Genomic DNA, 24,430 nt, shown 5'->3' on the forward strand with positions numbered 1-24,430 from the left:
GGAAGGGAAGAAGGGGAGAGGGAAGGGAAGAAGGGGAGAGGGAAGGGAAGAAGGGGAAAGGGAAGGGGAAGGGAAGGGAGGAAGGGAAGAGGAGGGAAGGGAAGAAGGGAGAGGGGAAGGGGAGAGGGAAGGGAAGAAGGGAGAGGGAGGGAAGAGGGGAGGGAGGAATGGAAGGGAAAGGAAGGGAAGGAATAAGTGGAACAGGGGGAAGGAAGAAGCAGCAAAGCAGGCAAGGGGCGGAGGGAGCCGCGCTCTTTGCGCACGCGCGCAGGGCCCGCTCTGCGCAGGTGCCCGGCGGGCGGGGCTGTGCGCGTGCGCGGGGCGGGGGGGGGGCGGGGCGGTCCCTGCGGCGCGTGCGCGGGGCGCGTTTCCGGAGGCCGCGTCGGGCGCGGCGCGGGCTGTGAGAGCGGCGCGGGCGGCAGGTACGGACCGGGGGGAGGGGGGGGGAGCCCCGAACCCCGCCAGAGCCAACCCTGCCGGGGCGCGGACACCTCCCGCGGCAGCAGGGGATCCGTCCAGCCGGGCCTTGGACCCCTCCAGGGACGGGGCAGCCACCGCTGCTCTGGGCAGCCCGGGCCAGGGCCTCCCCGCCCTCAGAGGGGAACGTTTCTCCCTGAGGTCCCATCTCAGTCTCCCCTCGTGCAGCCGAAAGCCCTTCCCTCTCGTCCTATCCCTGCGCTCCCTGACCAAGAGCCCCTCCCCAGCTTTCCTGGAGCCCCTTTCAGCACTGGAAGCTGCTCTGAGATCTCCCTGGAGCCTTCTCCAGGCTGCACAACCCCAGCTCTCTCAGCCTGGCCTCAGGCTTCAGCCCTCGGGTCATCTCCGTGGCCTCCTCTGGACCCATTCCAACAGTTCCATCCATTGGGGATTCCAGAACTTGACTCAGGACTCCAGGCGGGGTCTCGGGACAGAGCACTGGAGTGACAGAACCTTCCAGGCTCCAGTCGTTAATGAAACAAGCGGCTTGTGTTGCTCAGGCGTCCTCGTGTCCCGTGGAGCAGAAGCGCCGCAGTGCTCTGTGCAGTCACATCGTGTTCCTGTGACTTGCAAGCGGGATGAACTGTTTGTTTTCGTGAACAGTTACCCCACAGAGTGAGAAGATTATGAGCTGTTTGCCTGAAAGGAAAGGGATCGTATTCATGTGGGTGCCAGGTGATGTGTACAATGGAGAAGAGGAATAATTACTCTTTAAAAGTAGTAATTAGAGAGCTTGCAGAGGCAGCGTGGGCCTTTTAGCACTCACCATGGTGCCTTGGCTTGGTGAGCTCTGGGAGGACTCAAGCTGGTGCCTCGTGCTTTCGAGGTGCTGGAGATGGAGTGTGGATATTTCTCCTTTCCCCACTACTGGCTTAGCAACGTGTGTGTTGAAGCAAAAGCAAACGGTCTGTTTGTTCTTTTTGCAGGCTTTCAGCTGGAAAAAATTCAGGAGATAGGGAGTGGGGTGGGGACTTCTTTTAGATGCAAAAGGTAATTGAGAACTGAAGGGGAATGGGAGCAGCAGCTCCTGCGGGGTGTGTGGGGCTGGTGGTCTCGCTGTTCTTCATCTGAAATAGCCGCACAGTGAGGAGCTGCTGTGTTCTGTGCAGAATCTGCACTGCTTGGGCTCCGTTAGTCGCTGAGACCTGCCGAGATGGGAGCCGAGCGTGGGCTGGGAGAGGAGGACACGACGCAGCCGGGCTGGGCTGGGCTGGCAGGGAGATCAAATGAAGAGTGGGAGGTGGCTGGAGTCTGTCCCCAGGGGCAGGAGGAACCCCGGCACCTTGTGCGTGAGAGAGCGAGCGTCCACGTGGACGGGGCTGGCCTGAAGGATTGTGGTGGCCTCGTGGTGCTGGTTCCTTTGTGTGGGCATCACGGATGTGGTGGCTCTGTTCTTTGCACAGTCATCGCCTGAGCCAGCCCAGCGAGGCATTGAGGGTGCGTTTAATATAGATTATTGTGCAAACAAGGTGATGATGTTGTGCACTTGGGGCACAACAACCCTGAGCAGCTACAGACTAGGAGAAGTCTTGTCTAGAAAGCTGCCTGGAGGAGAGGGACCTGGGGGTGTCGGTTGACAGTGACTGACCATGAGCCAGCAGTGGCCCAGGTGGCCAAGAAGGCCAATGGCATCTTGGCTTGGATCAGAGATGGCGTGGCCAGCAGGTCCAGGGAGGTTCTTCTCCCTCTGGACTCGGCACTGGTGAGACCGCTCCTCGAATCCTGTGTTCAGTTGTGGGCCCCTCACCACAAGAAGGATGTTGAGGCTCTGGAACGAGTCCAGAGAAGAGCAACGAAGCTGGTGAGGGGGCTGGAGAACAGGCCTTCTGAGGAACGGCTGAGAGAGCTGGGGGTGTTTAGCCTGGAGAAGAGGAGGCTGAGGGGAGACCTCATTGCTCTCTGCGACTACCTGAAAGGAGGTTGTGGAGAGGAGGGAGCTGGGCTCTTCTCCCAAGTGACAGGGGACAGGACGAGAGGGAATGGCCTCAAGCTCCACCAGGGGAGGTTCAGGCTGGACATTAGGAAAAACTTTTTCACGGAAAGGGTGATTGGGCACTGGCAGAGGCTGCCCAGGGAGGGGGTTGAGTCACCTTCCCTGGAGGGGTTTAAGGGACGGGTGGACGAGGTGCTGAGGGACATGGGTTAGTGTTTGATAGGAATGGTTGGACTCGATGATCCGGTGGGTCTCTTCCAACCTGGTTATTCTATGATTCTATGATTTGTACTACGGAGGAGATCGGAATATGCTTGAACACAATTCTTTATTTGGAATACGCTTCCACCAGACTCGTGCAGGAAAACTGTTGTGGTTCACCTCGATCACGAATTATCATAATTTTTTTAGAGTAACCAATGATTTATATGTGCGGGTGTTAAAATGTCTGACCGCTATTAACATCCTTTTAATTGTGAATAAGACTCGTGTGTGAAGCAGGTCTAGTTGCTGAGGGTTTGTGGTGAAACGTATGGATGCCTGAAGCTCTTGGGAGACTCTTAGCTGACAGGTCACACCCAGGTTCTGCTTGAGCCTTCTCTGTGTGAATACTGAATCCTTTTATTTCCACAGGATCGCATCCTGCAAACCAGCGGTGACCTCAGCCATGGAGAACGCAGATAACACGGAGGAGGAGAAGCCGACTGTGAGCAATGACAGCACAGACAATGGCGCTGAAACGACAACGGAAGAACAGCAGATGGACTTCAGTACGGAGATCATGAGTGTAACCGAGATGGAACAGTCACCTGACAGTTCCCCTGACCTGAACGAGGACAACACGCAGGAGAGTGAAATTCCAAATATTGAAAGTTTGCAGACATCGGATGTTGAGGCTGGCTTCCCTCCGGATTTTGACAAGTTCTGGAAGGTGGTGGAGGACAACCCCCAGGATTTCACAGGATGGGTGTACCTGCTGCAGTATGTGGAGCAGGAGGTTAGTGCCGCCTTCCCAAAATAAACAGGGAGCACCAAACAGAGTTGCATTTACTTGATGACACATCAGGCTCTGTGGACGCTATTCTGAGACAGTTGGCCTGTCCAGTGTCATCAGCAGAGACCACAAAATAAAACCAGTCATATTGAAGACAATGTTTAAACACTAGTTGTTTTTAAAGTAACAGGAAAGTACTTAAGGAAAGGATTGTTTAGCCTGGAGAAGAGGAGGCTGAGGGGAGACCTCATTGCTCTCTCCAGCTACCTGAAAGGAGGTTGTGGAGAGGAGGGAGCTGGGCTCTTCTCCCAAGTGACAGGGGACAGGACGAGAGGGAATGGCCTCAAGCTCTTCCAGGGGAGGTTGAGGCTGGACATTAGGAAAAAATTTTTCATGGAAAGGGTCATTGGTCACTGGCAGAGGCTGCCCAGGGAGGGGGTTGAGTCCCCTTCCCTGGAGGGGTTTAAGGGACGGGTGGATGAGGTGCTGAGGGACATGGTTTGATAGGAATGGTTGGACTCAGTGATCCCGGGGGTCTTTTCCAACCTGGTGATTTTATGACTCATGGCTTTTGTTGTGTGTTTCTTGCAGAACCACTTACCAGCTGCCAGGAAAGCATTTGACAGGTTTTTCACGCATTATCCCTATTGCTATGGGTACTGGAAAAAGTACGCCGACCTCGAAAAGCGACACGACAACGTTAAGCAGTCGGACGAGGTATGTAGGTGGCTGGGGCAGCGGTTGCCGTTGGCCGTGTTGGCCACGTAATGACTAACCTGCCGCCAGTCGCTTGGCTGCCAGTGCCTGCCCTCCGCAGCCAGGTTTGTAGGGTTTTGTTTGCACTTGTCACTGCTGTGGCATTTGTAGCTAATGTTTTTTCTCTTTGTTGGCAGGTGCGTTAAACCTCTACAGTTTGTCAAGCTTTGCAGTGCAAGCCTCTGTATTACACTGCAGCTTAACAAGTAGGGCAGGGCTTTTCTGTCGCTTACGTTTATTACTCGTTTTCAAAAACAATATAGTTGGTTTGCTGGTCACAATTGCTCCATCTTATTGCATTTTTGGTCAGACGCTGTCAATGATGCTCTAATGGGTCTGTGCCCTATGGTCTGTACCCCAAAGCCTGCCCACACAACCTGGTCAGAATGCAGGGACCGCTGCGCTTTGAAGATCAAGACTCTGCACGTGGAGATCAGAACATTGCCATGTTCTATCCAACCTCCACCCAAATGGTAATGGTAGATTATTTAAACAAAATTCCAGTAATTAGTATTTCTAAGGTTCACCGGACAACACAGTGTTGCCTCTCTATTAGGACGCCGTTAAGTATGTGAAGTACAGTCCTTGTTCTCTTCATAGGTTTATCGCAGAGGCCTTCAGGCAATTCCTCTTAGTGTTGATCTTTGGATACATTATATAAACTTCCTAAAGGAGACCCTGGACCCTGCTGATCCCGAAACCAACAGTACCATCCGAGGGTAAGTGGACAGCAGATGGGGTGATGGAGGCAGCCCCTACGTGCGCTCACGCAGCAGTGTGAGCAGCTCAGTGCGTTTAAGCCGAGGGATGAGGTAACAGAAGCTTGCAGTTACTCCTAGAACTTCTTGGAGCCACGTGGTGCAAAGGTCAAAGGTGGAGACTTGAGAGCTTCCGACAGGACGTTAGCAAATGCAGCACCGGAACAGGTTTCCCGTGGAATTTTCGGGATGTCAGTTCCTTGGAGGTGTGGCTGGAACGTGTCTGTCCTCATCTGTGCTGACAGTGTCCTGGTTGGAGTGGGAGGTTAGGCCAGAGTTTGACCTGGAACCTTAATCTCACTTAACTGCAGCAGCTCCTACCGGCACGGTGGATGTACAGCTTCTGTGTTACACTGCTAGAGCAGCGAGGTCAGAATCCTTACAAGAAAGAAGTGGTAGAAACACAGAATCATTTAGGTTATTAATGACTTTTAAGGTCATTGAGTGCAACCGTAAACTCAACACTGCCAGGTTCACCACTGTGTCCCTAAGCACCACATCCACGTGGCTTTTAAATCCCTCCAGGGATGGGAACTCCACCACTGCCCTGGGCAGCCTCTGCCAGGGCTTGACGACCCTTCCTGTGAAGGAATAATTCCGAATACCCAATCTAAACCTCCCCTGGCACAACTTGAGGCCATTTCCTCTTGTGCTATCCCTTGTTACTTGGGAGAAGGGACCAGCACCCACCTCACCACGACCTCGTTTCCAGGAGCTGCAGACAGTGATGGGCTCTCCCTTTAGCCTCCTCCAGACTAACCAGCCCCAGGTCCCTCAGCTGCTCCCAGAACCCCTGGGCTCCTGTATTTTCCTCATAACTTCCATTCCTGCAAGGGGCTTTTTCTCCTGCCTTTATTCTCTTGGGGTAGTGCTGGGGAGGGGGAAAAGTGAGCATGAACTTCTTGAATTCCTAGAGATCTTGCTATGGATACCTAGGACGTACTTTGAAGAATTTAAGTGATGTGTGGATGCAAGTAAGCTGTGATGCTTATCACCTTGAAAGAACAGCCAGAACTGTTCTTCCCCATTCTGGCACCGCATCCAGAAACAACTGTAGCGTCATTTTCATTTTTCAGAGCCTATGAGCACGCAGTCTTGGCTGCTGGGACGGATTTCCGTTCTGACAGGCTGTGGGAGATGTATATAAACTGGGAAAATGAACAGGGCAACCTGAGGGAAGTTACATCCATCTATGACCGCATCCTCGGAATTCCAACACAACTCTACAGTCATCACTTCCAGAGGTAACGAGATAACAGCGATGTAGTTAATGCTGTGGATTTCTTAAGTACATGCTTACCTACTTTCTGTAAAGGGGAAAACACTGGAACAAGAGCTTGAAATGTTTCCTGAGTGTTATATACACTTTTATATACTCATACAGTTGGATTGTTTTAAGGTACAGATGCACATTTCAGGAATTTGTGTTTAGACACATTCACAGATTCTGTGAAATAGAATTTAAGATTCTATAGAATAGAGAAAAGCCTTGGAGTTGTGAGGGAGAAGAGAAGATGTCTTTGAGAAATCAGAATGAGCAGTTCTGAGCTTTAATTCCTCTAGTGATGCTCACATGTAATGAGACATTAATCTAATTGGTTAAAGAGAAGCCCTCAGTTAAGTTTTAGTTAATAGAATTGTGCGTTAAAGTGGAGAGGGCAGGAGGAACCTTAGTTAAATCATCCATCAGCGTTTCTCATAATTCCTACAGGTCTTTTAGCTTTGGAAATAAAGCATCTTCCTCTAATTGATAAAGTAATGCAGAACCCGCTAGGATTTATTGTCGTATTGCGATTAAATCCACGGAGTTCGTGTTGCCTTGTTTCTGCGTGTTGTTAGGTTTAAAGAACACATACAGAACAACTTGCCTCGAGACTTCCTGACTACCGAGCAGTTCGTTCAGCTGCGCAGAGAGCTCGCGTCCGTGAACGGCCATAGCGGGGAGGACGCGCAGCCGGGAGATGACCTGCCCTCCGGCACTGAAGATATAACCGACCCTGCCAAGGTGCGTAGGCAAAGGATGTTTGCTGATGTTTCTTGCTGTGCCCTGGGGGAGAAAAGTGAGTTTACAGGTAGACAATTCCATGCACCTGTAGCTGAGCTCTTCCCATAGTTCTTTTGTGTATCGTTGCTCTTTGGCTCCTGTGTTAACTGCTACCTCTATGGGATGTGCCTTTCTGTGCTTCCATGGGCATTAAGAGGGGTTAAAGCATTAAAGAAGCTTCAGGAGTGAATTAGGTTGAATATTAGGAGTGAGATGAGGAGCTGTGGCCCAAGCAAGCTGTCCACCAGCAGTGCCCTGCACAGGCTCATAGCCTTCAGAGCTGTGTGAAAACCTGGAGCCCTCCAAAGGAGCTGCTCGCTGTGAGAACAGGCACATCCTGAAGCCAGGTTTGACTGGGATCCAGCTACATCTGTGATCTCGGGCATCTTTAAGTGAAGAGCAAACCTGCAGAGAGAAAAGCAGCTCAGTGGGGTTGTGCAGAGGGCCTGGCGTGCAGGCAGCATCCCCTCCCCTCCCTGGCTGCTGAGGGTAACCTTTAATTCATCACTTGTGATCCGTGGGTGTTGCTGCCATCGCGCAGGGCATTCACGAAGCCGCTGTGGTCTCTGCCTGTGTTACATTTCTAAATGTTATGTTTTAGCTCGTCACCGAGGTAGAGAACATGAGGCACAGAATCATTGAGATTCATCAAGAAATCTTTAACCACAATGAGCACGAAGTCAGTAAGAGGTGGACGTTTGAAGAAGCGGTAAGTTTGGTTTTCCTGCGTAAGGCAGCGCTTAGTGTTGAACGTAAGACTGGGAGCTAGGAATTTTGAGGAACAGTTTCTGCTTCTGTTAAAACTGTCATGGGCTTGGAACAAAGATGGAGTTTCAATCCTCTGCCTTTTTTCTTGTGACAAAGCAACTTGTGCGGTCAGCTCTATCACCTGATCATTTAAAACTCATTCTTGGGAGAGGTGGGATGAGGTGTTGTTTACTAAGCTGTCTTTAAATATACCTGCATGAAATGCTAGGCATGTTCGTAGCACTTCATGCGTCTGGGGTGCTGCAGAACACCAAGGGGCTGGACATTAGGAAAAAATTTTCTTGGAAAGGGTCATTGGGCACTGGCAGAGGCTGCCCAGGGAGGGGGTTGAGTCACCTTCCCTGGAGGGGTTTAAGGCACGAGTGGATGAGGCGCTGAGGGACATGGGTTAGTGTTTGATAGGAATGGTTGGACTCAATGATCCAGTGGGTCTCTTCCAACCTGGTGATTCTGTGATTCTGTGAAGGTAATTCCTGTTGAGTGGGTAAGCTGTCCCAAAGGGAGAATGGCATTTTTGTGGATTTGTATTTTACCTTATACTCCTACACCTGAGATAAGATAATTCCTGTTTTCCCAAAGCAGCCACCCTAACAGCCAGCTGCTACGTACAACGCATCGAATGTAATCAATCAAACTGATATTTGATTGCTGTCAGTACAGAGCTTTTTCTTGTGTAGAATGAAATTTGGTTACTTTTAAAAAACCAAATACCGTATTGCCTGGCATGGTTGTTGTTTCGAATGTACTTTCTTTTTTAAAAGTACATTGAAAGTCTGTCCCGGCTGTTTAACACGGAGACTCCGTAGTTCGTTCCGTGAGGTCAGAGCTGTCGGGGTGCTTACGACGCTTGGTGAGAGGAGGCTGGATAAGGCAAAGGAGCTCAGCTGTGGGCACAGCCACGTGGCCCTGGTACCCGGGAGGTTCAGACACATGATGGCTCTGCAAAATGGCTCTGTGAGCCCCAGGTGTCTTGGGAAACATTACGCTCCGGGATATCAAACTCAGGGAATGCTGCTGCTGGGGGCAGGTTGCAGAGACAGGGTGAGAGAAGGGGCGTCTGCTCCTGCACCGGGCAGAGTCGGTACTTCTGCTAGGAATGTTCCTGCTCTGTTGATACTGACGTGTTGGGTGTCTGAGGAGTCTGAAATAAGAAATTCAGCATGTCTTTGTAAGGCACCGAAAGGAGGTGGGTAGGCAGCAGGTGCCACCAGAGGGAAGGAGGCCACTCAGGCCTGTTTTGCTGTGTTTAGCAGGAACTCTCATACATTTGAGGGTGCTGGGCTGCACAGCAGAGCTCAGCGAGGAGCGTGAAGGGGGTGGTTGGCTTTAGTGTTTGATAGGAATGGTTGGACTCGATGATCCGATGGGTCTTTTCCAACCTGGTGCTTCTATGATTCTGTGATTCTTGCAGATAAAGAGGCCGTACTTCCATGTAAAACCTCTGGAGAAAATTCAGCTGAAAAACTGGAAAGAGTACTTAGATTTTGAGATAGAAAATGGCACTCATGAGCGCGTTGTGGTCCTGTTTGAAAGATGTGTTATTTCCTGTGCCCTCTATGAGGACTTCTGGATCAAGGTAAGGGATGGGGCTCGGCACCCACCTCCTGCGGACCGCACACCTTGACCTCGTGACTAACCTTTTGTACCTTGTGGAACGTTGTTCATGTATGACTATATCTGTTGCATTAGGAGATGGTCTGCTTGCAACCAGATTTGACTGCTGCATATGCCACCCTCGTTGCCTCTCTACGTCCTTCCTTACAGAAACTAGTCTAGTGGTTCCATAAAGGTGCTGAATGGGTTTAAACAAAAGAATTTTATCGTTCTGTCACGTTTTTAAAGGCATATACAAGCTTTAAACTCTCCCACCTCTGCTCTGTTTTCAACTATAGTATGCCAAATACATGGAGAATCATAGTATTGAAGGCGTGAGGCACGTCTACAGCAGGGCTTGCACAATACACCTCCCTAAGAAACCAATGGTTCACATGCTGTGGGCGGCCTTTGAGGAGCAGCAGGGTAAGAGCCTCCTGCCTTTTTCCTGGGAGGGGGGCTGCTTTGAGGAGGTTGTCGGATGTCTCGTGTCCTAAAGCATCTTCACCGGTGTTTTAGGCAACATCGACGAAGCAAGAAGAATCTTGAAAACGTTTGAAGAGTGTATTCTAGGGCTAGCGATGATTCGCTTGCGGAGAGTGAGCTTAGAGCGCAGACACGGCAACATGGAAGAGGCCGAGCACTTGCTCGAAGATGCCGTCAGGAACGCCAAATCCGTTAGCGAAGCGTCGTTTTACGCCATCAAGTTAGCTCGGCACCTCTTCAAAGTACAGAAAAACCTGCCAAAGGCAAGAAAAGTGCTGTCAGAAGCCATAGAGATCGACAAAGTATGTGTTCTCTTTGCTGTATTCAAAGTGATCCCGGTGCTTTTCTGAACCTTTGCTTTTAAACGTGGCAACAATGATGACAGAAAGGGTAGCTGTAGGTAATGTTCCGTTACCGCCTGGAGACACCAGTCCCTCTAAACTGACGTTGCCGTACTTGTGGCTTTCCAGTCTGGAAGCGTGCAAACGTTTCGCAGCAGCAGCACAGTGTGCTTCATGCCTTTGTTTTTCCGTTTTAGAAGCCTAAATAGGATTGTTCGCATCCTAAATAGGCATGTTTGCATCTCGGGGTGAACAAATCCAGTCCTGTAGGCAGTACCTGCGGGTCGTGCTGTGTAACCACAGAAACACTGAGCACTCCAAATAGTCCAAGCTTGCTGTTAGCAAGGGTTTTGCATCTGTTCTTGGAGTGTTAGATCTTTCTAATCTGTAAAACAAACCAGGTCATAGATGACCAGGGCGCGCAGACCATGTTTTATTGACTATTTTATTGATGACATAAGCGATCTGGTAGGTGCACAGTCGTTAAATGCCTGCGGTGAGAGGTGTACGGCTTCTAACACATCTTTCGCACAGGAAAACACGAAGCTGTATCTCAACTTGCTGGAAATGGAGTACAGCGGGGATCTCAAGCAGAACGAAGAGAACATCTTGAGCTGTTTTGATAAAGCCGTCAATGGCGCATTGTCTATGAAAATGAGGATTACCTTTTCTCAGCGAAAAGTGGAATTTCTTGAAGATTTTGGTTCTGATGTGAACAAGTAAGATGTGAACTGTGCAGTGGGCAAACCAGGTCCCAAAAGACTGATACAGGTAGCAGGGAAGGGTCAGTGGCATCCACCAAACTGGTTCCTGTGCCATAAGCTCTCTCTTGAGGGTTCGCTACTTTTCTAAACCAAATCCCTGTTTTTAAACAAGAATACCTTTCCAAAAGAAATATCCCCTTTTTTCTTAAATACTTAACTCCTCAGGGCAAGATTGTGCTGCTCGTAACTTCTTTAATCCTGTAGTTTTCTCCTGCTGAGTTTGTAGAGGAGGATGCTCCCCCAAGAGAAGGTGAAATGCCTTGGGGCGCGGGTATAAGTGGATACTCTGTGCTCCGGGAGCTGCTGCCTGAGGTCCCAAAGCTGTGCTAATCTCATTTTCCTATGTCGGAAGCATTCCCAGTGCTGCGCTTGCTTGGGAGGAGCAGATACCACGAGTGCAACTTTTTAATTAAATACCAGATAGACATTTTACCTCCTAGATCTCTGTTGTGATCCAAGTGCCTGTTTCTATTTGCGGTTTGCAGCTTGGAAGGAGTAGCCAGGAGATGTTTCTGCTGTGCCCGTTTTGAACTGGCCTCTTTCTGCTGCCTGTGGCCGTGTTAACTTGCAGGGCAGCCGTACTTTACGAGTTTGGGACCCCAGAGAGACCAAACAAAACCAAGTTTCTGGTTCCCAAATAATCCTGGAGCATACAACAAGCACAGGGAATTCTTTCACCGACACTAATAGTGACAGAGCAGCAGTTTTGATGCGATCCCTTAAACTGCGGCGCGGAGGAGGTGGATGTTTAGCTGTTGGGGTTTTTTTCTAGGGCAGACAAGTGTTACTCTTCCACTCGGCAGCGTTTGGTTCGATGTGATGTGTAGGTAACATGGTTTTTGCTTGCATTAAATACACCCGGGGTCCTGCGTTGCGTGCAGAAGGCTGTAGGCAATACAGAAGTATTACACTTCCAGAGTATAATACCCACCTCCTGTATTTCAAGCACTGTCGATCCCCTAATAACCAGGGATGCGATGGCATCAGCTGCGGGAATGCAGTCGCTGGAGGGAGCAGCTGCATCACCAATAAGAATTAGAACACGTCTTTGCACAGGAACTGTACAAACGAACGGCATGAAGTGTGGGAGAGGTTGAGGAAGCTGGGAATTTCTCAGCTAAAAGAAAGCTGCTCACTACACACTGGAGTCCCTCTTACATTAAGTTTTTGGCTTTCCCGTCTGCACGGTTGATCAGTCCTTACTGGTTGTTTCTGATTGAGTTTGGTTTAGAGTGGGTTTGTGTTGCTATGGTTTGGTCTCTTCTCCCAAGTGTCAGGGGACAGGACAAGAGGCCTCAAGCTCCGCCAGGGGAGGGTCAGGCTGGACAGCAGGAAAAAATTTTTCACAGAAAGGGTGATTGGGCACTGGCAGAGGCTGCCCAGGGAGGGGGTTGAGTCACCTTCCCTGGAGGGGTTTAAGGCACGGGTGGATGAGGTGCTGAGGGACATGGGTTAGTGATTGATGGGAATGGTTGGACTCGATGATCTGGTGGGTCTCTTCCAACCTGGTTATTCTATGATTCTATGAAGCAGGGATTTTAAAACAGTTGCTTGTGCGTTTAAAACATTTACGTGAAAACAGTGAGGAAAGCTGTTTCTTTTGTGACCCTCAGGCTGTTGGATGCCTACGACGAACACGAAGCGCTTCTGAAGGAGCAGGAGTCGTTGAAGAGGAGAGCGGAGAACGGGTAGGCAGGCTGCTGATGGGCTGGAGCACGCACGGTGCGGGTGGAGCTGGCACAGAGCACGTGGGAGACACTGAGAACTGCTCAGAGATACGTCTGAGGCCGTATTTAGTCTATGAATACATAAACACGTCTTGTTCAGCTTTAAACCTGCTTGCAAGAACAGAAGCTCTTTCTTTAATCCCTTGAAGGTGTACTGAGCAGGGCTGTTGAAAACAGAGTTAGTGGAAACTAGTTAGTTTAGCGATTGATAGGAATGGTTGGACTGGATGATCCAGTGGGTCTTTCCCAACCTGGTGATTCTGTGAAAATAACATCTTAGTTCTGTTTCACAGAGAAGCTGAACAGTGCTGATAAAAGTAACTCCCTGTCTAAGCAGAAATGTGGTTTAGCTGTCTCAGTGCAAGCACCACAGCAGTTTAAAGCCCAGGCTGCTGTTCTGGAGCACAGTCCACCCCTGTCTGTCTCTCAGTTCAGTTCCCCAAGCCTGAAAACGTTCCCTCCCTGTACTGGTTATAACATTCCTCACGTGAGGACATGCTGGGAGTTCAATCCATGATACGGTTTACCAGCATCTGTTAACCTCGCAGATCAGAGGAGCCGGATGAGAAGAAGATGCTGACGGATGACCCGACGATGGCGTCGGCACAGATGATGGATGGAGACATGCAGGTCAACCAGGCAGCGTACAACTACAACGCCTGGTACCAGGTGAGTCTGAGCTTCCAGTGGTGCCTTCTGCTCCCTCCCTGTCTCCTCCCGCGTGGGTTCTGAAAGGGGAGTGACGAGGAGCTGTAGAGCAGGCACCAAGGAGGGGCCTGAGCACAAGAGGGAAGCCCCAGCCTGTCCCCTACTGGAAGGCTCAGTTACAAACCGGTGAGCAGCCCCAAGCTGCCACCAGGCATTCTCCGCGGAGCCTGACTCCCCTTCTGTTTTTTTTCCCAGTACAATTACCAGAACGCGTGGAATTACGGACAGTATTACCATCCCACTTGATCCAGAGCGTGCGTGGAGTTCACCGTGCTGCAGTTTCAACAGAGATGGAATAAAAAAGATTCTATTTTTCTAAGTTAGGGATGTTAAGGAACTGTTGTAAATCTGTTCTTTGCTCTTCTGCATGTGGAACGAGCTGATGTTCACAGGGGTGTGAAGCGAGACGCGTGTGCCAGTACCCGATCCTGGGTATCTCTGCAATCCTAGGTTACCGTAAATGCCATTGGGTTTTAATTCCTTGCACTAATTTATGGAATTCCTTTCAGTCTCACAATGATTCCGTAGGTAAATCAATTAAGCTCTAGGTTTTGGGGGGGGAGGTTGGCTTTTACCCCCAAAGCCAGTCAGGATGGCCGCCAGTGCGGGAGCAAGGCCGTGGCTTCCTGCTCCGCTCTCCAACCAAAACCTGCTTCGACCATGAGCTCTTTCCACGCCCCAGGGAGCGAATCCCAGATGGCTTTGTCTGTGTTACCATTGAAGCTCTGTGGACAATGCTGGCAGCTGCTCTCTGTTTTCTATCCTACGTGGGGCTCGAAAAAAATTAAAATGCGGTGCAAAACGATGTTGCATTCTTTTTTAAAGAGCACAAACTGTGTTTGGGATGAAGTTTTGTATTTAGAGTTTTTCATGTACACAGTGTGAGCAAACTTTTTTTCATTTTGATCAAAGTGATCATTCTCATTTTTGTAATAAAAGCAAGGAATTCGGTACTGAGCTGTCTTGGGTTTTCTCAGTTCAGCATCTCTATGTTAAGAGCACAGGGAGAGGACGGGCACAGTGCCTGGCTGCTATAAAGCACCTTTATGGAGAACGGTAGCACCAGGGGTGCGAGTTGTCCCCCTCCTCCAAGAGAAGGAGGCTTTGAGGTGACCGCACACACAAACCAGGGGAGGCGCTTGCGTGTATAAACTAGTTGTTCTTTAGTGGTAGTAACTGTACAGCAGCGGGGTGGGGAAATTGCGTCGCGTTTGGTACAAGGCCACAGCTGTAACTACACCCTGCAGTCACACAGCGAAACCGCGGCTGCCAGAGGCTTTCTCCGTCGCACACAGATCCCAGCAGCGAAGGACACGCTCGCTTCATTCGATATCCACCAGCTCCACCTCGAAGAAGAGCTTTGCGTTTGGTGGGATCCTGTTTGCGCTCGTTAAGGAAGTTTAAACCAACCCCGAGCTCCCAAAGGAACGTGGAGCGATTCACCACCTGCTCTCCCCCTCCGCACGTGGCAGCGTTCGGGTTTCACTGTTCTAACGCCTTGGATTTAGTGCAGAGCCACAGCTGCTGTCTGTGAGCAGCTGTGAGGCACGCGGTGCCCCTTCCACACTCGCACTGTTGTTAGGACGCGCTTCTCCGTGTTCCCGTTCCTCCAAGAGGAGCGGCCCTGCCTCACCTAAGCACTGGCTGCTTTGGGACTCACGCACTGCCCTGTCTTCTGTGCTGCAGAGGGAGGAACTGCAACACAGCCCTTTACAATGATGACACTGGATTTGAGTAAGAGGGAACGATTGCTTCCCTTCCTCTGGAAGCGCTGGTGAAAAGGGAACAGGACGGGGTAGGATCCCCAGCTCAATCCCCTCCATCGGCTGCCGCCCAGAACCAGGTCCAGCCCTAACAACCACAGTCTCCACAGCGGGTGCCTTTCCCCCAACTCCCTGCTGTGGGAATATGTTCACATCCATCATTCTTGTCCTGCAGTGAGAATGTGTGACTCCTCCCCCATGACAGCCCTCTCCATAAAGCACTTAAATCCAGTGTTTCCCAGTTCCTTAGAGAGTGAGTGACTGGGAAAGGATACTTGGCATCAGGCTGCCCTTTCTTGCCGTACGCCCACTCGGGTTCGATTTCCAGTTGAGCCTTCTCTCCTTTGCTCATCGTCAGGAGAGCTTCATCCCACTGGGAAAATAAACACATTCAAAAAACAAAATCAAAAATAAAACCCCAAACAAACCCAGAAAGAACACGGCAGGCTTGTGGAAAAGTGCTTTTCACGTCAGCTCCTGTGAAAACCTGCGCTTGACCCATCACCTTCCCAGCCTGCGGGTCTTTTTCATCCCTTTATCTGTGGGAGCCTCCCCGTGGCTGACGTTTCCTGCTCCCCTACCTGCCTCGTGCCCCCCCCGTTCAGTCGTGCTCCTGCGCTGCGAGGACGTTAGGGAACCCACAAAGCAACGTGCTTGTTTCAATGCAGGGATCCGACATTTCAGATTGTGTTTCCAAGGGGTTTGTCCCTCGGCCTCGTGATTCCCTGCTACCCCCAGTATGGATGGATGGTGTTCGTTCAAGGCTGATGCCTAAAGACTAATTCCCTGCAGCGTTCACCCCTTTGGTCTCGCTCAGTGCCAGATCAACGGTTTGGAGCCACTGGCTTACAGGATGGAAAACCAGAGCGGAAAACCCAGGCAGCTGCTGCTTCTGCAGCACTGGCCACAAGTCCAGGGATAGTTTCCCCTTCTCAGTTCCAACCCAGTCACCCCAAAACAACCTTTTCTTGCACAGCAGCAGCTGGGTGGATCTGGTTTGGTTTTTGATGTCAAGTAAGGATAAGGCCCTTCGTGAGGCCCACGAGCCGGGCTCTCCCAGCCACTCCCAGCTCTCCCTGCTGCCACTGCGGGCATGAGCCAGCGCTGCGCAGCAGCCAGGTTGGATGGGGCTTGGAACCCCTGATCCCATGGGAGGTGTTCCTGCCTGTGGCAGGGGGTGGAACTGGATGGGCTTTGAAGGTCCCTTCCCACCCAAACCATTCTGTGATTCTATGAAAAGGCTGTGCTTGTCCTGAGGAACAGGCTGTTGTTACACCATGTTCCGCACATCACTCCATGACGGGAATGCAGCTGGATAAACGCATCCATAAAGAACAAACACTACATCCTGCGGGTGTGAACACTTGCAGCCTGCCTCCTCTCCCCCACAAGAAACAAGAACTGCAGCTCAAAATTTTCACCCCAGTCATAAGCCCTGCAGAACAGAAAGGTTTTGGATTCTAAGGGAATTGTTAACGGGCTACTTACACCTCTGATTACTTTTCCTACGCCAACTTTGAAACTTAAAGGTTTGGCTGCTTTTTTCTTCTTTGAACCTGAAAGACAGTTTTAGGTTCATTTAGGTTCATCACACCAGCACATACCATAATTCTAGCTAAAATTACTACTACGCTCATGCTTTATATAAATACCTGCTCTTATAGTATTATTTTTAGCCCACTGTCAGCCTTTTAGGGGAAAATACAGTGTGGTGCACTAAAATCGTTATTAAAGATTCAAGTTGCACTAAGAGCTGAAGTCAGTGAGCGTCCTTCAGGTCCAGCAAACCCATTAGACTCATTTCTGAATTGCTGCAAGTCACAGACACATTGGTGAAATAAAAAAGTCAACAGAGAACTCAGAACATTCAACAAGTATGATGAATCAGACAGATTCCAGTGACAGCCCTGCTGTTCCTCTCAGTGCTGGACATCGCTGCTGGAAAAGCTTTCTTACCACCTCAGAATTTCTTCAATGTGAGAGTGAATTTCTTCACTGTAAGAGTGAATTTCTTCACATACAGTGGTGAGGCACTGGTGCAGGTTGCCCAGAGCAGTGGTGGCTACCTCATCCCTGGAGGTGTTGAAGGCCAGGTTGGATGGGGCTTGGAGCAACCTGATCCCATGGGAGGTGTCCCTGCCCAAGGCAGGAGGTTTGAATTTCATCATCTCTAAGGTCCCGTCCAACCCAAACTATTCTGTGATTCTATAATGCCTTGTACTGAAACGCCCTGCTGGAGAAGCAGGAACACCAGCACATGGCTCCGTGGTGGGTACGGCACAGCTGACCACTGTAAATGGCTCCCATTCCAGTGCCTCCTCGTTTAAGGGTTTATTACAGAAGCACACAGAGATGTTTCTCGAGAAGCCGACTCCACTGTGGGTGCTCCAGTTCCACAGGCAATGGAAGCTCCCCCAGCAGGAACTGTCTTTCCTCCCAAGGAGTTTCAGGACTGACAGATCCCTGCATGTCACATTATCTGTGGCCTGGGGAATGCTAAACGTGAGGGCTGGCAAGAGGTAGCAGCATAATGTTACACCAGCCACTCCTAAAATAGCAGCCTGCATTCCCTCATGGAAAAATCAGGCCCCAGGAGCAGACTGGGACCACCCCACTCAGCTCAGCAACACGATGCCAGATGCTGTTTGTCCAGACTCTCACCATCCACACCTTCCAGAAGCAAACACTTGCCCAAGGCTGCTTAACGATTCCAGCCGATGTCTAATGAAATCGCAACAAAAACTGAATGCTCTCCCCGTGACCTTACTTGTCTGAACATTGGTATCGAAGACTGTTCCGTCCTGGAGTTTTCCTGTGTACCAGCAGTGAACAGTGTCTCCTTTCTTCGGAAAGTTGGTTTTATCGCCCTTCTTTAGAATTGATTTTGTATACTTTGGTGGCCCCTAAGTTGACAAAACCAGAGTTATGAGCGCGGCATTAACTGCTCTCAGACCAAAGACATTAAAGAGTGAGCAACCACTCAGTCCAAGGCACCGCATGAACACAGGCTGTGTCAGTGAATGGCGCGTGTGAAAGCGTTCACGCATTATTGCAACGTTGGAATATCTGAGGGACACAGAGATGCACAGGGGCAGCTTTCAGCAAATCCAAGTTTTGGGAGTGATGCGCAGATCCCATGACCAACTGAAGCTACAGAGGCTTTGGGCCCCCAGGTGTCCCTGCCCGTGGCAGGGGGTGGAATTGGATGGGCTTTGAGGTTCCTTCCAACCCAAATTGTCCTGTGCTTCTGAGTAAGGCTATGATCTGGTACAGGCCCAGACCCCAGGTTTGTGCAGACCTGGTTAACCCAGCCTCCCTGGCTAACCAGACTAACCCAGCCGCCCGACTCCATCACCCAAAGAACGCTCCGCACCCACCTCCTCCACGGCCTCCTCAGGCTTTGCTGCTTTTCCCTTTGCCTCTTCCACCTTCACAGGTTTCACCTTCTCTGCTGCTTTCTCCACGCCATCCGTGCCCTTAAACCGCTGAGGAGTGGAGGGAGGTGAAAGCTGTAAGCCACCTGTGCCCGTTCCCATTCCCAGCGCTGTTCCCTTTCCCACTCTCATTACCGCTCCCAGCCCAGTTCCCGTTCCCATTCCTGGCCCCGCTCCCATTCTCAGCCCTGTTCCCATTCTCATTTCCAACCACGTTCCCACTTCTATTCCCATTCTCAATCCTGCTCCCATTCCCATCCCCATCCCCGCACCTGTGTGTCAAAGAGCTGCCCGTAGGCTGCGATCAGCTGCTCCTTGCTCGCTGTCTTGGCCACATTCTTCACCTGCCCCAGCAGTCGGTGCTCGGCCAGGAACTGTGGGAGAGACACAAACAAAATAAATCCTGCATCCCGCATCCACCCATCCATCCTGCATCCATCCGACATCCCGCATCCTGCACCCAACCCACATTTCGCACCCATCCTGCATCATGCGCCCATCTCGCATCCCACCCACCCTGCATCCATCCCCCATCCCGCATCCATTCCGCATCTCACATCCCATATCCTACATCCAAACCCCCACACTCATCCATCCCACACCCATCTGACACCCAGCATCTCACCCACACATGCCGCATCCCACACTCATCCCACATCCATCATCCCATCCATCCTACATTCCACACCCCACATCCTGCACCCACCCTGCATCCATCTCGCATCCCTCACCCTGCACCCATCCCATCCATCTCAAGTCCCATCCATCCATCCCGCATCCCTCATCCCATACCCCACATTCTGCATCCTGCACTCATCCTGCACCCCGCATCCATACCGCGTGCTTCCTCCCATCCATCCCACATCCCGCACCCTGCACCCATTCCATATCCCACACCCCTCATCCCATCCATCCCACACCCTACACCCTGCATCCCTTCTCCCATCCATCCCACATCCTGCACCCTGAACCTATGCCACATTCTTCACCCCACACCCATTCCATCCATCGCACATCCCACACCCCACATCCCATCCATCCATCCTGCACCCATCCCACATCTCTCCCACCCCACATCTCTCCCATCCCACACTCTGCACCCATCCCATCCCGCACCCATCCTACACCCCACATCCCGCACCCACCCCACATCCCATCCATCCATCCTGCACCCACACCCCTCATCCCATCCATCCCTCACCTTCATCCCTCACCCTTGAATGGGACACATCCTTTGTCCCATTCATCCGTAACCCTTCACCCCTCACCCCATTCACCCTCATCCCTCACACCACACACCCCTCAACCCACATATCCCTCATCCCTCACCCCATCCACCCCTCGTCCCATCCATCCCTGTCCCTTCATCCCATCCATCCCCCTCCCCTCGTCCCGTCCATCCCCCTCCCCTCGTCCCTCCCCCTCCCCTCGTCCCTCGTCCCGTCCATCCCCCTCCCCTTGTCCCGCACCCCATCCATCCCCCTCCCCTCACCCCAGCCATCCCTCACCCCAGGCATCCCTCATCCCATCCATCCTTCTCCCCTCACCCCATCCATCCCTCTCCCCTCATCCCACATCTCATCCATCCTTCTCCCCTCATCCCACACATCCCTCTCCCCGCATACCATTCATCCCTCATCCCATCCATCCCTCACCCCATCCATCCCCCTCCCCTCACCCCAGCCATCCCTCTCCCCTCATCTCTCATCCCATCCATCCTTCTCCCCTCACCCCATCCATCCCTCTCCCCTCATCCCACATCTCATCCATCCTTCTCCCCTCATCCCACACATCCCTCTCCCCGCATACCATTCATCCCTCATCCCATCCATCCCTCACCCCATCCATCCCCCTCCCCTCACCCCAGCCATCCCTCTCCCCTCATCTCTCATCCCATCCATCCTTCTCCCCTCACCCCATCCATCCCTCTCCCCTCATCCCACATCTCATCCATCCTTCTCCCCTCATCCCACACATCCCTCTCCCTGCATACCATTCATCCCTCATCCCATCCATCCCTCACCCCATCCATCCCCCTCCCCTCACCCCAGCCATCCCTCTCCCCTCATCTCTCATCCCATCCATATTTCTCCCCTCACCCCATCCATATTTCTCCCCTCACCCCAGCCATCCTTCATCTCTCATCCATCCCTCTCCCCTCATCCCATCCATCCTTCTCCCCTCATCCCACACATCCCTCTCCCCTCACCCCATCCATCCCTCTCCCCTCATCCCATTCATCCCTCACCCCATCCATCCCTCTCCCCTCACCCCATCCATCCCTCATCTCTCATCCATCCCTCTCCCCTCATCCCATCCATCCTTCTCCCCTCATCCCACACATCCCTCTCCCCTCATCTCACCCCATCCATCCCCCTCCCCTCACCCCACACATCCCTCGTCCCTTCCACCCCACACAGCCCTCACCCCTCATCCATCCCTCCTCCCCCATCCATCCCGCACCCCCCTCATCCCGCATACCCCTCCATCCATCCCGCCCTCACCCCCGTCTCGCCGTGCTCCTGGAGGAAGCGGATGATGTCCTTCTTGGGCAGCGCCTCGCTCCTCAGCTCCGCCGCGCTCCAGGGCGGCGCGGGCACCTCCGCCATCTTGCACCGGGGGGTGGGGGGGGCGCGGCTGCCCCGGCCCCGCCCCGCAACATGGCGGGGGGCGCGCGGCGCCGCTGAGCGCGGGGGGGAGGAGAAAGGGCTGGAGAGCGAGGAGGGAGAGAAAGAGGAGGAGGAGGAGGAGAAAGAGGAGGAGGAGGAGGAGAAAGAGGAGGAGGAGGAGAAAGAGGGAGAAAGGGAAGCGCCGAGAGGAAGGGGAGGAGCAGGAGGAAAAGGAGAAGGGGAGAACGAGGAGAGGAAAGGGGTGAGGGAGAAGAAGGAGGACGAAGGGAAGGAGAGGGAGAAGGAGAAGAAAGGGAGGAGGAGGACAAAGAGGGAGAGAGGAGGAAGGAGAAGGAGGAGAGGGAAGGAGAGGAGGAAGGAGGAGGAGAAGGAGGAGCAGGAGGAAAACGAGAAGGGGAGAAGGAGGAGAGGAAAGGGGTGAGGAAGAAGAAGGAGGACAAGGGAAGGAGAGGGAGAAGGAGAAGAAAGAGAGGGAGGAGGAGGAGAAAGAGGGAGGAGGAGGAAGGAGAAGGAGGAGAGGGAAGGGAGAGGAGGAAGGAGGAGAGGGAAGGGAGAGGAGGAGAAGGAGAGGAGGAGAAGGAGAGAGAGGAGGAGAAGGAAAAAGAGAAAGGTAGAAGGAGAAAGAGTGAGGGAGAAAAGAGAGAAGGGGAAAGGGAGAAGCAGGAGAAGGAGAGGGAGAAGGAGGACGGATACAGGGGAGATGGAGAACGACGAGGAGGAAGATGATGGCTTGCTGCTGGCGGCCGCAGCAGCAGCTGACCCCGTCCCTGTGTCGGGGTTCTGTGAGGCAGCGGGGTCCATTTGGATCTATCCCACTAACTACCCGGTGCGCGGGTACCAGCTGCGCATGGCCCACGCCGCGCTGCTGGCCAACACGCTGGTCTGCCTCCCCACCGGGCTGGGGAAAACCTTCGTGGCTGCCGTGGTGATGTACAACTTCTACCGCTGGTTCCCCTCCGGCAAGGTGCTGTTCCTCGCCCCGACCAAGCCGCTGGTGGCACAGCAGATGGAGGCGTGCGCCCGTGTCATGGGCATCCCGGCACGGCACATGGCCGAGATGACAGGTAGGGAGCTGGGATGGGCAACTCCTGCTTGGGGCTCACCTCAGACACCAAACAGCGAAACTTGCTTGGCTTAAAGGCAACGCAAGCGATGGGAAAGCCACATCGGAGGAGCCATGGAATGGCTTGGGTTGGAAGGGGCCTTAAAGCCCATCCAGTCCCACCCCCTGCCATGGGCAGGGACACCTCCCACTGGATCAGGGGCTCCAAGCCCCATCCAGCCTGGCCTTGAACCCCTCCAGGGATGGGGCAGCCACCCCTGCTCTGGGCAGCCTGGACCAGGGCCTCCCCACCCTCACAACAAAATATTTCTTCCTAAGATTTTATCTCACTCTCCCCTTTTGCAGCAGAAAACTGTCTCCCCTAGTCCTTTCCCTGCACTCTTTGATCGAGAACCCCTCCCCAGCTTTCTCATCAGCCTCCTTTAAGTCTTGAAAGGCTGCTCTGAGGTCTCTCTAGAGCCTTCTCTTCCCCAGGCTGAACAACCCCAACTCTCTCAGCCTGTCCTCGTACAGGAGATGCTCCAGCCCTCAGATCATCTCCATGGCCTCCTCTGGACTCGCGCCGACAGGTCTGTGTTCTTCCTTTGCTGAGGACTCCAGAACTAGACTCAGGGCTCCAGGTGGGAGTCTCAACAGATCGGAATAGAAGGGAAGAGTAAACCAAAACAGTCTGCTTTCTTTAGGACAAGAAGATTTTTAAGGGTCAACTTCAGGTTTTGCAGTAGTTAGAAGCCCAGGTCTCCACTGTAAGGGTGGTGAACGTGTTTTCTGCAGTGCAGGGGTACAGCCCTGTTGTTCACAGAGCCTCGAGGTTTCCCCATGGAGGTCTACACAGAGAAAAAGCCAAAGAATAATGGCTTTTTTCCTTTTCTTTTTTAAGTTTTTACAATCCCCATGAACCTCAGTTCATTGCTCACTGCAGTAACAGTTGTAATGACTGAATCGGTAGCCTGGTTTGGAGTACAGACTTTTGAGTCAGCAGTGCCGTGCCCTGGGGATAGGGCTGCTGAAGGCCAGATGGAACCTTGATCTTTCTCACCTTGTTTTCCACAGTTCTGTATTTACTAGTTTAATGCAAAACCCCTTCCTAGCCATTGCATTCACCTTTTTTTTTCCTGCAAGTGGGAACAGCATCAATGTGCTCGTTTCCCAAAGCTGACGTGTGTCTGCCAGCCACACTGTCACTGTCAGGTCATGGGTCCTGGCTTGTCCTCAGCAGAACACTTTGCTAACATTGTTTCCTTTATTTCCAGGGGGGACGCAGGCCCTGAGTCGGAGGGAATTGTGGGATACCAAGAGAGTCTTTTTCCTTACCCCTCAAATAATGGTGAACGATCTTTCTCGTGGGACATGCCCTGCTGTTGAGATTAAATGTTTGGTGATTGATGAAGCCCACAAAGCCCTTGGAAATCACGCCTACTGCCAGGTAATGCTGGACTTGCCCCACAATTATAAAAAAACCTCCCCAAAATCACTTACAGTGTCTCCATAGGTGTCTCTGTCCTCATTGCCTTAGGGAGATTGGCCTTTAGGGCCTTAATGCTGTTTGAAAGTGATCAAAGTCTTCTGTGTCCTCAGAGCCTTGTTTTGAAGTCAAACCCGTACTAAAACTTGGAGAAGTGAGGTAGGAATTTTTTGAACATCTGGTTAGAAGTTTAAGTTTTTTTTCAAAATATTTTTTTTGGCCGTGGACATTTTTAACAACAGTCACAATGCTGTTTCCTTCAGATGTGTTTGTATTTGCCGGTGTGCTCAGGTGTTTGTGCTGTGTTGGGGTAGCACTTACATGGGGGGAGGTACTGTTTTCAGCAAAAAATGTGGGCTTTTTTGGTAAAGTTCTTTGTCTTAGTAAAGTGAGTTCAGGATTTTTTTTATAAGATTGGGTTTTGTCTTGGTTAGCAAAGAGTTTGTGGTGTTATTTTGGCTTAATCTCATAGCTGTGTGTGATGTAAAAGAAAGAGTTTTATACACAGGTGAAATTGAGTGAGTGTGCAAGGAGTTGGTTGGTTCCTGGGCCTCTCTGGAGGAATGCAGGTGTGGTTCAGTGCTTGTCTGACTTGGCGTGCTGGGAAAGAGAAGGTAGCTTGCTGAGGTGAAACAGCACCAGTTGGTTTGCCACTGTGGCAGGTTTGTTTTTCTGTCACTTTGCACAACTGTAGCAACTTTGTTTGCAAAGGACTTAAGCTTGTAG

General features: G+C 51.8%; 3 protein-coding genes and 1 non-coding gene across 7 annotated transcripts in view; 3 read left to right on the forward strand and 1 right to left on the reverse strand.

Annotated features, from left to right (window-relative positions):
• The first annotated feature begins 355 nt into the window (after positions 1-355).
• On the forward strand, positions 356-14,298 carry PRPF39 (pre-mRNA processing factor 39). Of its 4 annotated transcripts, XM_069856832.1 has the most exons (14): positions 356-422; positions 3,044-3,407; positions 3,996-4,121; positions 4,761-4,879; positions 5,995-6,162; positions 6,758-6,923; positions 7,564-7,671; positions 9,142-9,306; positions 9,623-9,749; positions 9,843-10,111; positions 10,685-10,869; positions 12,528-12,602; positions 13,190-13,310; positions 13,545-14,298. In XM_069856832.1, the coding sequence occupies exons 2-14, from the start codon at positions 3,078-3,080 to the stop codon at positions 13,593-13,595; spliced, it is 2,010 nt and encodes a 669-aa protein (XP_069712933.1). In that variant the 5' UTR covers positions 356-422; positions 3,044-3,077; the 3' UTR covers positions 13,596-14,298. The 4 variants fall into 4 exon arrangements, with proteins under 4 accessions (XP_069712933.1, XP_069712936.1, XP_069712935.1 ...); XM_069856835.1 differs by lacking the exons at positions 356-422; positions 3,044-3,407 and adding an exon at positions 4,471-4,633 and having other exon boundaries at positions 3,998-4,121; XM_069856834.1 differs by lacking the exons at positions 356-422; positions 3,044-3,407; positions 3,996-4,121 and adding exons at positions 4,170-4,366; positions 4,471-4,633.
• On the forward strand, positions 10,177-10,262 carry LOC138721665 (small nucleolar RNA SNORD127). Its single transcript, XR_011337595.1, has one exon. It is a non-coding gene; the product is annotated as a small nucleolar RNA SNORD127 (small nucleolar RNA).
• Positions 14,299-14,488: 190 nt separating the features above from the next.
• Positions 14,489-21,185, reverse strand: FKBP3 (FKBP prolyl isomerase 3). Its single transcript, XM_069856919.1, has 7 exons — positions 21,051-21,185; positions 18,819-18,920; positions 18,490-18,597; positions 17,880-18,015; positions 16,601-16,668; positions 15,388-15,485; positions 14,489-14,726 (listed from the first exon to the last, which is right to left on the reverse strand). Exons 1-7 carry the CDS (start codon positions 21,153-21,155, stop codon positions 14,672-14,674), a joined length of 672 nt encoding a protein of 223 aa, XP_069713020.1. The 5' UTR covers positions 21,156-21,185; the 3' UTR covers positions 14,489-14,671.
• Positions 21,186-21,763: 578 nt separating this feature from the next.
• FANCM (FA complementation group M) overlaps positions 21,764-24,430 on the forward strand; it is a 69,701-nt gene continuing 67,034 nt past the window's right edge. The window contains 2 exon segments of the mRNA XM_069856739.1: positions 21,764-22,240; positions 23,493-23,665. Coding sequence (XP_069712840.1) covers positions 21,877-22,240; positions 23,493-23,665 — 537 coding nt within the window. The 5' untranslated portion in view covers positions 21,764-21,876.

Source organism: Phaenicophaeus curvirostris, chromosome 5 (genome assembly GCF_032191515.1).
Source record: "Phaenicophaeus curvirostris isolate KB17595 chromosome 5, BPBGC_Pcur_1.0, whole genome shotgun sequence".
NCBI classification, from domain to species: Eukaryota; Metazoa; Chordata; class Aves; order Cuculiformes; family Cuculidae; genus Phaenicophaeus; species Phaenicophaeus curvirostris.

Bases quoted from the DNA above. Each gene is read 5' to 3' on its own strand.
- PRPF39 (XM_069856832.1), top strand. From the start codon at position 3,078: ATGGAGAACGCAGATAACACGGAGGAGGAGAAGCCGACTGTGAGCAAT. The intron at 3,408-3,995 runs GTTAGTGCCGCC...TGTTTCTTGCAG, and splicing joins TGCAGTATGTGGAGCAGGAG to AACCACTTACCAGCTGCCAG. The intron at 13,311-13,544 runs GTGAGTCTGAGC...TTTTTTTCCCAG, and splicing joins ACTACAACGCCTGGTACCAG to TACAATTACCAGAACGCGTG.
- FKBP3 (XM_069856919.1), bottom strand. From the start codon at position 21,155: ATGGCGGAGGTGCCCGCGCCGCCCTGGAGCGCGGCGGAGCTGAGGAGC. The intron at 18,016-18,489 runs GTGGGTGCGGAG...TTGTCAACTTAG, and splicing joins CTGAGGAGGCCGTGGAGGAG to GGGCCACCAAAGTATACAAA. The intron at 14,727-15,387 runs GTATCCTTTCCC...GAGCGCAAACAG, and splicing joins AAAGGGCAGCCTGATGCCAA to GATCCCACCAAACGCAAAGC.